The 14,076-nt window shown below is 41.9% G+C and overlaps 1 protein-coding gene across 1 annotated transcript; it reads right to left on the bottom strand.

Annotated features, from left to right (window-relative positions):
- Nucleotides 1-260: 260 nt before the first annotated feature.
- Nucleotides 261-12,810, bottom strand: KLHL42 (kelch like family member 42). Its single transcript, XM_032687820.1, has 3 exons — nt 11,909-12,810; nt 4,831-5,024; nt 261-1,107 (listed from the first exon to the last, which is right to left on the bottom strand). Exons 1-3 carry the CDS (start codon nt 12,808-12,810, stop codon nt 656-658), a joined length of 1,548 nt encoding a protein of 515 aa, XP_032543711.1. The 3' UTR covers nt 261-655.
- Between the last annotated feature and the right edge of the window lie 1,266 nt (nt 12,811-14,076).

Consider the following 14,076-nt stretch of genomic DNA (forward strand, 5'->3'; position numbering starts at 1 on the left):
CCACTATCCAACCAGCAACTCTGAGCCTCTAGGCCATTCCTTCCAGTCCCTGGCAAAGTATTTCATTACAAATAATTCAGAGGAAGTTCTTACTTCTTTGTAGGACCCCAGTTGCCAGCACCTTTGAGAATCTCACTTGTTACCGCAGAAGATATAAAAATGTGGCAGTATAAACAATTTCAAACATTGCGCATTTGACAGAACGCAGCTTGTGTAAAAAGGGTATTTTAAAAGAAATAATTCCCACTGATTTTGATTACACTTATTATTTACTTTATTGAATTATTTCCGCTTTTAAAATATACACTTCTTGCTCATGTTCTGCACTGTCTATTAAGATGAAGACTAAAACTAGACTGATCGGTTTTGCCTTTGGAATTCTGGTATCAGCTACCAACACAATAATTTTATGTTTAAATTGTAAATAGTACCTGGTGAAATTTTAATCCAAACCAGTAAAACTTTTAAACTGAAATCTTGAAACTGTTTCCAGAAGCATTTCTCTCAATATCCAATTGCAACCTTTTTGAAGAACAGAATTGGTATTTTATGCCTACATTATGCAACCACATTGCACTCTGAAAATGGAATTATTCAGGGGAATAATATTTCTTCAAAGAATGATTAATGAACTGAAAAGAAAAACCTGATGTTGTTACACTTCTCGCCTATCAGGCAAATACATTGAACAAATCAGTATGTTTTGTCCAAAGGCTGGAAAGCGTCCTAGAGACTCCCAACTGTCCGTAAATATATTATACTTCAGAAAAGCACGGTGCTCCAAGCCCGTAGATAGAGTGATATTCCTGTTCAATATGTAGACTCCATCATTGTGGAGAGTGCAAGTCAAGTTAAGACCCGATTTTGATGAGTTCTCATTGAGGTAGAGCCATTCTTTGGTAGCAATGTTGTAAGACTGCACAGTCAACACGTCCTCACTTTGGCTGGATCTCTGGTTTGGTCCAAGCTCAAGAATACAACCCCCTACCAGATATATAGTTTCTTCAACAGAGAGCATCTGCTGCTTGCGAACATGGACATCACAGAGTTCAAAGTTGGTCCAGGAATCAGAAGTGGGACAGTACTGCAAAATGTTCATATTCCTGTCTGAAACAGAGAGGAGACATTCACAAATAAATAATTGCATCGGAAGGTAGTCACGGAGGAAGGTTATTCCTCCCCACAAACTGCATCAGCCTTTATTACAGATAACATATTACAGTGCAAAAGTATGGCAAAATAGGGAAGAAATACTGATCATTGGGAACTGCAACTCTTTGTCCCTGACAAGAAAGTTTGAACATTCTGTTCCTTTGCAGAAGGGAAAAATTATGCTACTTCTGGCACATTCCATGTTGGAAATTGCCTGGGGATGCACACTTTAGCAGAATAATCCCTACCTTCTAACTTACACTTTTTATTTTCTCTCTGATTGATACGTTAAATTTTTTTATGAAAAGGGAAATGGAGCAATATTCTCCTCTCCAGCAGTGGTCACAGATGAATCAAATTATCATGAAGACAGTATGCTTCATTAATGGCTGTCAAGTGCTGATTTATCACCCAAGTTTAACTTCAGTACTCTCCATTCATTCCATAAATCGAAATTTATGGAATAAAATTCATAAAACTGCTTACATTTGAGCAAGTGGCATGAATGACCTAAGGGCACCTTATAAAGAGAGAAACACACATTGTCAAAATCATCCAGGAACCATGAACTCTGTGCTCCAGCATCAGACAGAGGCTCAGAAAGAAGCTGAAGTCATCTCCACACTTCAGTTACAACTCGGTGTGTGCATGTGTTTGCTATGGGGTTATTCTACAAAATCGTTACAATACCATCCTGATTTACAGTCAGTGAAGATGTTGGCTGTGTTCAAGGCTTCACTAAATTATCACACAACACACAGGACTCATTAGCTAATAAATTCAGTTTTAGTCTCTGTAGACCTGAGCTTAAATCCAAACTCAAGTGACAAGCGGCAACAGGTTTGCAGAGTCCAGACTGGTCTTTTAATAAAATCTGCTCCATGTTACAAGTCTATCCTGCATGACAATTTCCAGATGAACTCCCAAAGGGAAGAGCAGACAGTGACATACTGACAAGTTATGTAAGGGCACAGGTATAAATAGCCAGAAATGTAACTGGATTGCCATGAATGAAGTGCATTAGTGGCATTAGGGAGGTGCTGCTCTAGCATTTGCCTGCTCTCTGATTATTTTCATAGCAACGTCCTATGAAATTGTTGATCAAAGCTCTACATATAGATGACCTTTGTCTACAAACATATCATTCTCTGACTCATTAAGGGGAGGGGGAAATCCTAATTAAGTTTCTATGACTATCTACAGCAGTAAACTTCCCCTGTAAAAAGTGCTATCATTTGAGAGGGGGGTGTTTGAAAGAGAAGTCCATTGCAACGTGGCCCTCATTTGCTCAGTCTACAGCCTGGGTCTTTTATATCCACTGAGATAATGAAAAAAAAAAACCAAACCAAAACCCACAATACAAAACATGAACTTTATAGTGCCTGCCATGGAGTTTCTGTTAGGATCTACGTCTGCAAGTGAGAGCTGCAAACTGGAAAGAGTGTCAACAAGTGTCATTATAATTTACAGTGGGAAATGCCAGATCCTCCCATATTTTGGAAAGTTTGGTCTCAGGAGAAAGCTCCATGCAAATTAAAAAAATAGCCCACAAAACCTACCAAAGCTGAGGTATATACAGAAATATCACAATATACTAAAAACTGTGTAACATATAAAAAATATTAATTGCTGCATATGTTTTATGTACTGAATATAGCAAACCATCAAATAAACCTCAGTGTCTCTCAGATAGTTAGGCCTTAACACTCTCTGACATCTGCATAATTTGGAAGGCAAATCCCCAGTGTAACTCTGGCAATTCTGGTTTCTAAGTCTGCTAGCTGTCCTAAGCCAAGGTGTCACAGATAAACTACTTCTAGACCCTTATTCAGGAAGTTATTAATAACAAGCACAGGCATTTGTTGTCCCGAAAGGCTTACGTTTAAATCCAAGATCAAAGTGTGCTGCTTATCCATTACTCACAACTTCATATTGTTTTACTATCCTGTTTCCACTGAAAAAGACTTTTAGTAAAAGACCTAGGGAAAAACAGAGGCCTGAAGGACAGCAGCAATTCCCTGAGGTATGGGAGAAGCAACAGGTAAATGACTATCATCTTACAGGTAGTTAAGTACTGAGTAAGGAGCTCAACACAGGGTAGCAATCCTGACTGCACATGCCTTGTTAATGAATTTTAAGGGAATGGGATCTGCATTAGCAACGTGCTGATCTTCCCCTCCATGACACCAGGAGTAGACAGCCCCACAAAAGAACAGCACAAACATCAGAGAAGGAACTTGCAAAGTACAGGGGGTGTAGGTGAAAAGCTGGTCCTCCCATAATCATGTAATTCCAAATCTCCTTACCTCTTTTTTCTCTAGATAAAAGCGACAAAACCCTAACTCTGGTCTCTAGAGACAAGTCTTCCCCATTACCCTGTTTCAAACCTTTCTCCTTGTTCTCTTTTCTTAAAGGATCTTTCCCTTGGGATCTGACCTTTCAGCACAGCATGTGTTTTGTGCCAGACATCTCTGAGACCTAGTGCTGGGTATCAGGGAGTACAGTATTCCCCAACAGGTCTTTTACTGGGGATGACTGGGACTGGGACTGCAGAACATACCACAGCGTGGCCCTCTGTATGGACACAGGCATGTCCATAGACTTCATTTTCCTCAGCAAAGCCAAGAGATTCTGGGTCAGAATGGACTGGACAAGATGTGTTTGAAGGTTTTCATTACCATAAGGATCATGAGTAGCAGCAGCGTGTCTTTTAAAAGCTTTAAAATTATTCAGAGCTAAAATCTTCTCAGATACTAGAAGGGACAGCTTGTTCTGTCTGTAAAAGTTGATTTGTCTTCTCATTTTATTCTCTATTTGGAAAGAAAACCTTTAAAACTACTGTGGTCAGATGAAGTGGGCAAAGGCCAAATTCAAACTTAGGAAATCCTGGTAAATACTGAAAATTTGACAAGTAAAAAAACCTGACTTCTAAAGCTCTGAGAAAATGTATTCCTCCCACAGAATGGCACTCTGTGCTTAAGGAATAAGCAAATGGGAGCTCTTTTTAAGTGACTTGCTTTTCCACTGGATAAAGGAAAAGTAATTGTCAGGAGAGAATGAAACTTCAAATCCTTCCCTCTGTACAGTGTCCTCAGAAAACAGGGTATAGAAATGAAGTAAGTTAAAAATATTGGTTCTTGCTTAACTTTTAGATTATGATATCAAGTTATTAAGCTACAGCTTGAATTTGCCTGTGAAACACTGAAATGTTGTAGTGAAAAGACCATGACATCTGTTAATATGTGAGAAATACGAACGCAGGAAGATATTTTCTACACATTTCTCCTTCTGTCAATCTAAATCAAGTATTTAAAAAGTAAACAAAGTACAGCTGTTGAGGCCTCTCTTTGTACTATGTGATCAAAATCTAAAAAAAATGAGGGCTAAGCTGGGTGCTGAAGTATCCATCACTTTGTTCTCTCACAAAATACAGCCCCAGATCCATGTTGGAACAAAAATATAAACACCTGATTCCTCTACAACAGAGCTATTTTTTTTTTCATTTGTCAATTAATTTCTACCAGTGATTTATTTCCACATATTTTAATGAGCATTACGCAGCTTTCTACATCAGGTCAAAAGCTTTCTGAGACACGGAAGAAAATTATCCGGGCCTTAGAAACAATCAGGTAAAAAAAAAAAAAAGAAAAAAAAAAGTAGTAAAAGCAAACTTTCTACCTCGTGTAGTGTATCCTCCGATAACGTAGATCTTGCCCTTGCATTCACAAGCTGAGAATTCTGCAAGAGGGTTTGGCATGGACGCCACGAAATTCCACCAGTCGTTTTCCGGGTTGTAGCACTCCACGTTGGAAAGGGATTGACCACCGATGGCATAGAGCTTTCCATTCACAGCCAAAAGCTTAAAATTGGATCTGAAAGAAATGATTGCAGCATTGAAATAGGTTACACAGATGTACAGAAATATAGGGGAAAGCGCTTCCTATCCAGGCTTCAACTCATCATCACTCACAGCTTGCACCATCACTTGCAACGTCTGAACTCTTCTGTGCAAGGCCAAAATTCTGTAATTACACTGTAATTACTTAGAGCTGTAACCAGTGACATTCTGGATGTTACTGATGTTGACGCTGAGACTGATGAATATTTTATTTTGTATTTCAGTCAGTGCCAGTTTGAGCTCTAACTGTTTAGTTAACTAATGTGCTCAGTAGATGTCTCATTTTTATTAGGCTTTTAGTAAAGTACCCCTAGTAGAGAAAAATGCATTACATGTCGTGGGAGACACATGTGCACACAGTGAAGGATATTAGTCAAAATTGCAGAAATTTCAAACAAGACTTGATGAATGCCTAACAATGCATACTTGTCTTAGGCTGTATTATAGAATCTCTTTAATAACCCTAATAAAAAGCAATTTAAAGTGGAACACATTGAATAACATTCTGCAAAGGGAAGAAAGAGTGAATCTCCTGTACCTTATTCAGCATTAAACTACTAAATACATCCTCCATCCCACTGAAGCAAGATCTATCTGTAAATTATGTTCTAGCCATAGCTGCACAAAATACACTGGACTCCAGGAGCAACTATTTATTTCTCATTCTGTTCCATTATGCTCTCAAATTTCACACATGGCAAAGGGCAACTTTCTAATTACTGAAGCACAAGAAACCTTCTATCTTACACTCTGAAGGTGATACAGACAGAAACAAATAGTCCATGGATAATAAAGGTGCAAGTTTGCAGGAAGAACTTTGAGGACTTGAAGACAGAAGCATTGTATGGTCAGCAATTCCTTCCAGCTATGGAAGCTGGGCTAATAAAAGATGAGCTCCTCCTCTCCTCAGAACCAGTCTCATTGCCTAGAAAGGTTGTTACTTCTCTGCTCCTGAGCCAATTGAGATAAGTCATTGGAGTGCACCAGCTCAGCATAAAGCCAAACAGGGAACTGTGCTATGTCTGTAAAACTGAAATGATGTTTCAGACTCGCACTGGCCTGCTGAGCAGCAAAGGGAGTTTCACTCTGCATGAATCCAAGACTCAAAAACTTACCGCTAAGTAGTTTTGCAGGGTTTTGTCTGGACAAAATGAACCCTGCCCAGCAGCAGACTGCCCTGCAATTTCTTTTTATTAAATATATTTGGAAAAAGAATTTGTTTCCAGATGGAATGATTTTGTTCTTCTCATCCTGATATAGCTTTGGAAACTAAAATGCTCCTTAGAAGGAATTAATTGGTTTTTATTCTTTTTTTGTTTCCTGACATAGCTTTGGAAACCAAAATGCTCCTTAGAAGGAATTAATTGGTTTTTATTCTTTTTTTGTTTCCTGACATTTACAATTAAGTCATTCTGGTCATCTTCTCTCTATAGCAATTATGTTTTCCATTTTAGAGAATCCAGAATACCATGGTAATCAGAAGTAGGTACGAAATGAGGATAATTACTTGAAAAGCATTATGATTTTCAAAGCAATGTATCTGTCCTAAAAGTTAGAATAGAAAAAAACTATCCCCAAATTAACAAAGGGACAAAACCAGAAAATGTAAATACATTTTCCAAGTAATTCTTTGAAATCTAAAGTATGTTAGAAATTCTGTAATTATGTGTCTATGAAGGAGAATGTTGCTTTGTAAAATGCACACACAGATAGCACTTCCCCATTCTAGGATTTTTTAGCCACTTTTAAAACGTTGTTTCTGCCACTGAGGACAAGAATTAACTAAACAAGTGTGTAGTGTCCAAACATTAAAAGAATCCAGGTTTCCTAATTCACATGTGCTTCTCTAGTTACCCTCTAATTGTAGCTCCTTGCTATTCTGTCCGAATGGAAGCAATTTATCTGGTTTTGGTTGATGGCCTTTGCATCACTGGATTGTTTCTTGCAGCACAGGGAAAACTATCTGGTGAAACAGGTACAGCACAACTTTCAACTTTAAATATTCTAAAAGGAGGCCACACACTTTTGTGTCAGTCATTTAACCACTTCCAACACTTCTTAAAACAGATGACATTCGGTGGAAGTAACTCAGATTTATGGAACTCATTAAAGATAAGGTTCATTTTACTCAAAAGTAGCTGCAAGTATCCACCAGCACACTTTATATGAAAGTTTGGACAATGGCTCAATATGTTACTAAAACTTCTGTCATTCACTTTCCAGGCCAGTAACAGCAGGTGTTTTTATGGAGAGTGAACATTAGGAAATATTTAGTGCATTTTTACACTCTTTTAATGTGTTGGAGCAGCTGGAAAGAAGGAAAGCAAACACTGAGCAACCAGCCAGCTCTCCACAACTAACAACTGTTCCATGGACTACAGCTTGGAAACAACAGAGCTGAATGGTCCATCAGATTCAACTGCAATGTAACTCCACTGGCACCAGTGGTTTATCCAAACCCAAAGGATGAAAAGGCACTTTCAAAACACCAGGCCTAGTGGGTCCATTCTTGTTGGGGCAAGACAAGGTATGAGGTATCTTCTGACGACCCCATTTACTCTGAATGGAACCCCAGGAACATGAGCAAGCATGAGCCGTGGGGCTTTATCAAAGTTCCAAATAGGTTTTTCATTCAATATGCAAAGCACTACATGCACAAAGGAAGAAGAATATAACGCACGAACACAAGGGATCCAGGGGTGAAAGAGGCTTTCTGGATACAAGACACCTCTCAATAACTTGCCAAAACTCCCACATCATTCTGGATTGTGTTAAGAGCCATAGATGTATCTGCAGGAGACCCCTGTGACAGTGCCTATAAAGAGGACAGATGCATGTTCTCTGTTCACTGGCAGATATTACTCCTTTAGTAAACAACAAAAAGGAGTTAGCATGGATACTAGGGAGGACTTTCTGTTCAGAGGGGTGGCTAAACATGGGAGGAAGGAGGTTGGGATCTACATTGCTGGAGGGTTTTAAGAACAAGTTAGACGTGTATTTGCAAGGTAACCTTGGTCCTGCTGCAGAATTTGAGACTTGAATTAACTAACATTGTTTCCTCCTGCCAAGTGATCAACTTCAATCTTAAAATTTCTCACAAATCATATGATCTTTTTCTTCTTTTTTCTAAAGTGCTTACAACAAAGAATCATGAAAGCACAGTTACGAAGGCAATTCCAAAAGCATTTTATATTTTTTCAATGATCACTTTTTCTTTTTTCTTTTTTTTTTTAATTTCTTATACAAGTTTGCAGAGCACATTGAATTCAATATTTACCTTTGGAAGTGTGTGATAAATTTGTGATAAATAAGGTCTGAATATTTCTAACTTAATAATTTTTGAAAAGTCTATTTTCTTTCAACTTGATGATCTCAGAGGTCCCTTCCAACGCAGCTGATTCTATGATTCTATGATTCTACGATTCTAACACAGAAGAATTTTGAGGGAAAAAGAAGTAAAAAATGAGGAAAGTGAAGGTCTCATAAACAGCTAGCATTCCCCTCATCTATATGACTCTAAGAGTTCTCAGAGTGGCAGCAGTTCAGGCACAGATTGCTCACAAAAATCATGTTCCACATGCATGTGTATAATTCCAGCCAGAGGCTTACATGGGTATTCCAAGCCTGGAAGATTTACCTGCCATGAGTAGGAACCTTCTGAAGGAAAACAAAAGTGGAATACACAGCTGCAACTGGCACATGCAGTAGAACTCCTATCAAGTATATTATTTTTAAACAGCAAATTTCAACTGATAGTGTAAACTAAAAAGAAAAAAGTATAGAAGAGTTTTCAAGGACATTACTTCCAACATTCCCCTATGTACTTTGTTACCTTCTTGACCCCAAAAACCATAAGTGATCTTGGGCAACACTTACAATAAGTTTCTTCTATCAAAAAGTTCAGGTCATTTTTCTGAGGACACTCTTCCAAGTACAGAAATATCTCTAGAATGAAAAGACCTAGAAACTGTGAGCTGTTATGGACAATTTGTGGCACTAGATTTAGCCCTCAGATGATGAGAAATTCCATGCTCAGTCACAGGCTTCCTATATGAGCCTGAGCAAATTATTTTAGCTCCCTTGTGTTAAATAGGGAATAACACTTCCTAAAGGTCCTGTGGGCATCAGAAGAATAATATACAGGAGTTACCTATTGTGAACAAGTTTGAAACTACAATAATAAGACCTCTACACCTAGCAAAAAAGCTAACAGCTTAATAATCTAAACTAGAATGGCTGCTGAACATTCAGGATAAATCTGATGGCTTTTGTCTTCTACTTAGAAGTAAGTTGGGACTATTTATCTAAGCATGTGTGGAGAATTTCAGCACCCTGGAATTCTATATCACAACAATGGAAATAGTTAAAGATAAAAATATCATGTAATTTTTTTAAAGGTTTTTTGGGGCAGAGAATTCCTATATGAACAGCAAACTAGCACAACTATTTCCACAACTCCTCAGCCTTTCCTTGAGGTCAACATATGTAGCCACTCATTTGGACAAATCCAGATACACAGTTGTCTGAAGTCAAACCAACTTCAGTGGAAACTGGGACCCTCCCTCAAGGTATGTAAAAAAGTCATCCACGGGATGTAATTGTATCGGCTGACATAAATTCATTTGCCAGACAGTCACACGACTGCAATTCCTAAGCAGCAGGCTGGGCAACTGCCCTGCTTATTTTACTACAGCAACAAACTAAAAATACAATGCCAGGCAAACTGCAGAACTAATTACACCACATGTGTGTGGCAGACAGGCAGTAGCACTTTTGATGTTTCATGCAAAACCCCTCATATTCAAACTCTTCCTGCTCTTGGCTCCTTCAGCAGAGACCATCCCTTTCTGCCTTCTGGCCACAAAACGTCAAGTGGGTCCTCAGGGAGCTGAAATATTATGTCAGATAGAAAAAAATAATAATTAATAACTGTAGAGGTGAGACTCCATGAAGGTGGTGAAGTCAAAAACGTGTTTTGTGAAGGAGTCAGCTGAGTTTCCATGAAAAAAAGTTCCCCCAATTATTCAGGGAACAAGATACTCACTTGCTGATACTTTACAGTCTAAGGGCAGGAGTAATTCTCAGTTCTTTTTGGCCTGAAATAAGTACCATGAAATGCAGGACTAGGATTATTCCAAAAATATCCATTGGCATGCTACTTTTCTGAAGTAAATTGCCAATGTGAAGATCTGTGCTAAGGAACACCTTGCTGTCACCTGTCCTGGGTTGGAAGATGAAGTTGGTGAAGATAGTAATATTAGGAGAAAATATCCATGTGATCATTTCAAGTATAATGATCCCAGAAATAAAAAGGGAAAGCATGGAGGAAAAAAAGGCTGATCTAGAGTTTGAATACCCAGGTTGTAAGGTGAAAAAAGGGCCTTGAAAAAGTATTTTTCAAGAACTGTGCTGCAGAATCTTCACACATCTTTCCTGTTATACACATGACACAACCCAAAACCTCATGACTTGATCAGTGAGTGATTATGGAGGCGATTATTTCAGTGAAGTTCTCGCAGTACAGGAAATGGGGAAAAAAAGGTGAAACGAGTAAGACCTAATTTTAGGTCAAACCCTTGTTTTGAGGGGCTTTAGGTGGCAAAAGCTGAATAGAGCCTGCAGTTTTACTACCCAGATACAAAGCATTTATGCCAATGGTTTGGGTCTCTTCTTTCAGTTTACTGGATGAAGAATTTCCATTCTGCAGTGAATTCTGGTCTCCTTACTAATTCTTTTTCCAAGAGACAAGATAAAATTTAAAATATTTTTTCTAAAACAGAAACATGACGGAAGTTCACACTGGACAACAAAACCACTTTGTTTCAGTGAAGTAAAAGACTTTGTATTTATAACTCCAAAGCGTGATTAAGGTAGAGCAGCTACAGCCCTGGCCGGGGAGAAGGCCTCTCTTCTTGGATCCTTCTCAAGGCTAGCTCTGTACTTCTCTTTCAATACAAATTATACAAGTGTTTCTGAATATTAACTTAAACATAAATGTCAAATAACCAACTAAAAAAGATAAAGGAAAAAAGAAAAACAGTCAAAATGATAAATGATTCCCAGCTCCAAATATTCCCACTAAGTGAGAAATTTCTCACAGTCTTCCTGACATTCTTCTGGTGAATATTTAACTGAAATGCAGGCCTACAAAACATTCTGAGTTTTATGGAAGTACAAACCAATGAATAACTGCTCCAACTAAATTTTTTCAGCCATCTCCAGCTCTGGTAGAGAGTATATTCCCACTAAGAGCAGGAAATCTTGTCACTTACTTAACTGGAATTAAAATATACCACAAAGAAAGCAAGACTGGAATTTTATCTTTGGGTTGTCGGTTTTTTTAAACCTTTGTTATTTCTAAGAGAATTTTTACTACCACCCAGCTGTTTGGAGACACTAGATCCTTGTATACTGCAATTTAAAGAAGTGGGGAGCCCACCACCATTTCACACCAAGGTGAGTGATCGCTCACGGTGGAAGGTCACAGCACAGTCTTCCTCTGCTGACGCCCAGCTCGTGGTCTCCCACAGCATTTAACAATGAACCCCGTCTCCCTCATCATTCCCCTGCCACGGCAGCTCCCTGAGGGTGGTCCCTGAACAGGAGAGAGGTGGCTGTGTTGTGCTGCTGTGCGATGAGTGTTGCTAGGAAAGCCCGTCCAGTGGCTCACTGCCAAGTGGTGGCCAAGCACCGCGGTCCTTCCCACCGCGGGATGCGAGGGACGCGCGAGGCTCTTAACACAGAGACGGGGTTGAACCACGTCCCGTAACACCGAGTCCAGCCAGCGCCGTGGGACCCAGCGGGATCTAGTTCAACAATACACATGGACACAGGTGTATTTCAGGGAGCAAGGGTTACCTCTTCTGGTTCATTGAAGCCAGCTGAGTCCATTCGTTTAGGCAAGGGTTGTAACAATGGGCAGCCGAAATCTCCTGGCTGGTGATCCTGTAACCCCCGACGATGAACAGGTAATTGTCCAGCATCGCCGACCCGTAGCCTCGGACGCTCACCAGATCAGGGGGCAGGTTGTTGGCCAGGGGCAGCCACCGCTGCGCCTCCTCATCATACCTCAGCATAGACCAGGGGGGTTCCACCTGAGGGTGACAGCCTGGGGGCAGGCCCGGAGACGAGGCGCTCATGAAGTCCCCGATGACCACGAGGGTGGCGGTGCCCCTCATCCGCCTCTCCTTCAGCTGCTGCTGGAGAGTGTGGGGCAGGAGCAGATGTGGCCGGGCATCGGGCCTCCGCAGCACCTGATGGTAATGGGCGGCCATGAAGTCTAGACAGGCGTCGTGCAAGTCCTGGAGGCCGTAGACCTGCGCCAGGCGGTGCAGCTCGAAGCAGTTGCCCAACCTCACCTGGGACAGGAGCAGGCGGAGCAGGGGCGTGACCTGCAGGTAGGAAGCGGCCTCCACCAGCTCCTCCAGCAAAGGGGGCTCCTCATCGCCGCCCTCCTCCTGCTCCAGCCTGGCCAGGCAGGACGTGTTGATGAAGTCCAGCACCAGCTCCAGCCCCAGGGCGCTCAGCCCCCCGCGCAGCAGCTGCTCCTCCTGCCCCTGCCCTGCCTCCCGCATTCCCGAGCGGTAGAGCGCTCGGAAATAGTCACTCTGCTCGATCAGCTTCCTCTTGCACACCGGGTAGCGCTTGTCCCCCAGCCGGATCTGCACCACCTCCTCCCCCGCACCGGCCCCATCCCCTGCTTCCCTTTCCCCCTCCTCTTCCTCCTCCTCCTCCCGCCGCCGCCGTTCCGCCAGGGACATCGCTCACCCCGGGCCTGGCTGCGCTTCAGCCCGGACGGTGCCGGCAGCGCCCCAGCTCCTCCTCCGCCGGGACGGGACGGGAAGGGATGGGAGGAGCGGAGCGGCGCCGGGATGCCGGGGAGGCGGGCGGGGAGGCGCTGCCGCCGCTCAGGCCCTGCAAGGAGAGGGAAGGGGAAGGGAAAAAAAAACCCCGCACGTAGAGAAGAAAGAAAGAAAAGCCCTAAAAAGGCAATGTTGAGCGCTCCGGCGCTGCCCGGCTACCAGCCGGGGGGGCCAGCAGGTCATCCCCCGGGCCCAGCGCTGGGGAGAGGGCACTGCCCATCCCGGGTGGGTGTCAGGGACAAGGTGGGAAAGGCCGAGTGCTCGGCTCCAGGGGGACAGGCCAAAGGCTCAGCGATCGCCCCCTTCTCTCGGGCGCTCCTGGTTTGGGCCGGGATCGCAGCTCCAGCCGCAGCTCTAACCCCTTGCCATAAATGTACCGCTGCATCCCTGGAAAAGGGGAACGTTCTCGAACCACACACGCAGGGAAAAAAGTACCGTATGTGTACACACAGCCAGAGAGGAGGAGGGAGCGGTACAGCCCGACACTGGCATCCATTCCCTAACAAAAAACAACTGATGGGCTCACCTTGCACATCTGGTGCAGCAGTGGGATTTAGGAATCACAAGTGTGATATGTAATTCTGCTATGATTCCTCCTGCATAAATCCATCTGTGTGTCAGCTTCTGGTTTGGCCTGTGAAGACACTGTATAACCTGTTCTGCTACTCTGTATTCTCTATTTAAACCAAGTTGCTACATACCAGGGCCCTGAGTTTGTTGGACATGAACAAGGAAAGAGTAAATTAACAACTGGGCATCTTGGGCAGGGATAAAGCAGCAGATTTGTTGTCTGACTTGTTACATTATTCAAACATAATGACAGCTCTTTAAAAAAAAAACCAAATCAAAACAAAAAAACAAGAAACCCCCCAAAACAAAACACCACCTGCTGAAACAGCTGAGGAGGTCTGCCATCCCATGTACTCCTATCTGATGATGCTTAATACAAAGATGTTCAAAATATATTTATCTTTATAAAGATTTTTGTTCACCTCATGTGTTGCAGACCATAGAAAATCTTTTCCTTTAGCAGTAGTGTGACTCATCTCCAGTTATTGCAGATTGCTTAGATTTCAGACAACTCCCTACTTCCACTGCTTGTAAGGGATCTTTCCCCCCACTATTAAAACTTTTCAGAGTAGTATTAGGCTGTTTGGGGTGGGA

This window comes from Chiroxiphia lanceolata, chromosome 5, assembly GCF_009829145.1.
Source record: "Chiroxiphia lanceolata isolate bChiLan1 chromosome 5, bChiLan1.pri, whole genome shotgun sequence".
Lineage (NCBI taxonomy): Eukaryota > Metazoa > Chordata > Aves > Passeriformes > Pipridae > Chiroxiphia > Chiroxiphia lanceolata.

Excerpts from the sequence above, each read along its gene's own strand:
- KLHL42 (XM_032687820.1), bottom strand. The coding sequence starts at position 12,810 with ATGTCCCTGGCGGAACGGCGGCGGCGGGAGGAGGAGGAGGAAGAGGAG. Across the intron at positions 5,025-11,908 it reads GCTTCAATGAACCAGAAGAG|ATCCAATTTTAAGCTTTTGG; the intron begins GTAACCCTTGCT and ends CATTTCTTTCAG. Across the intron at positions 1,108-4,830 it reads CGGAGGATACACTACACGAG|ACAGGAATATGAACATTTTG; the intron begins GTAGAAAGTTTG and ends TCTCTGTTTCAG.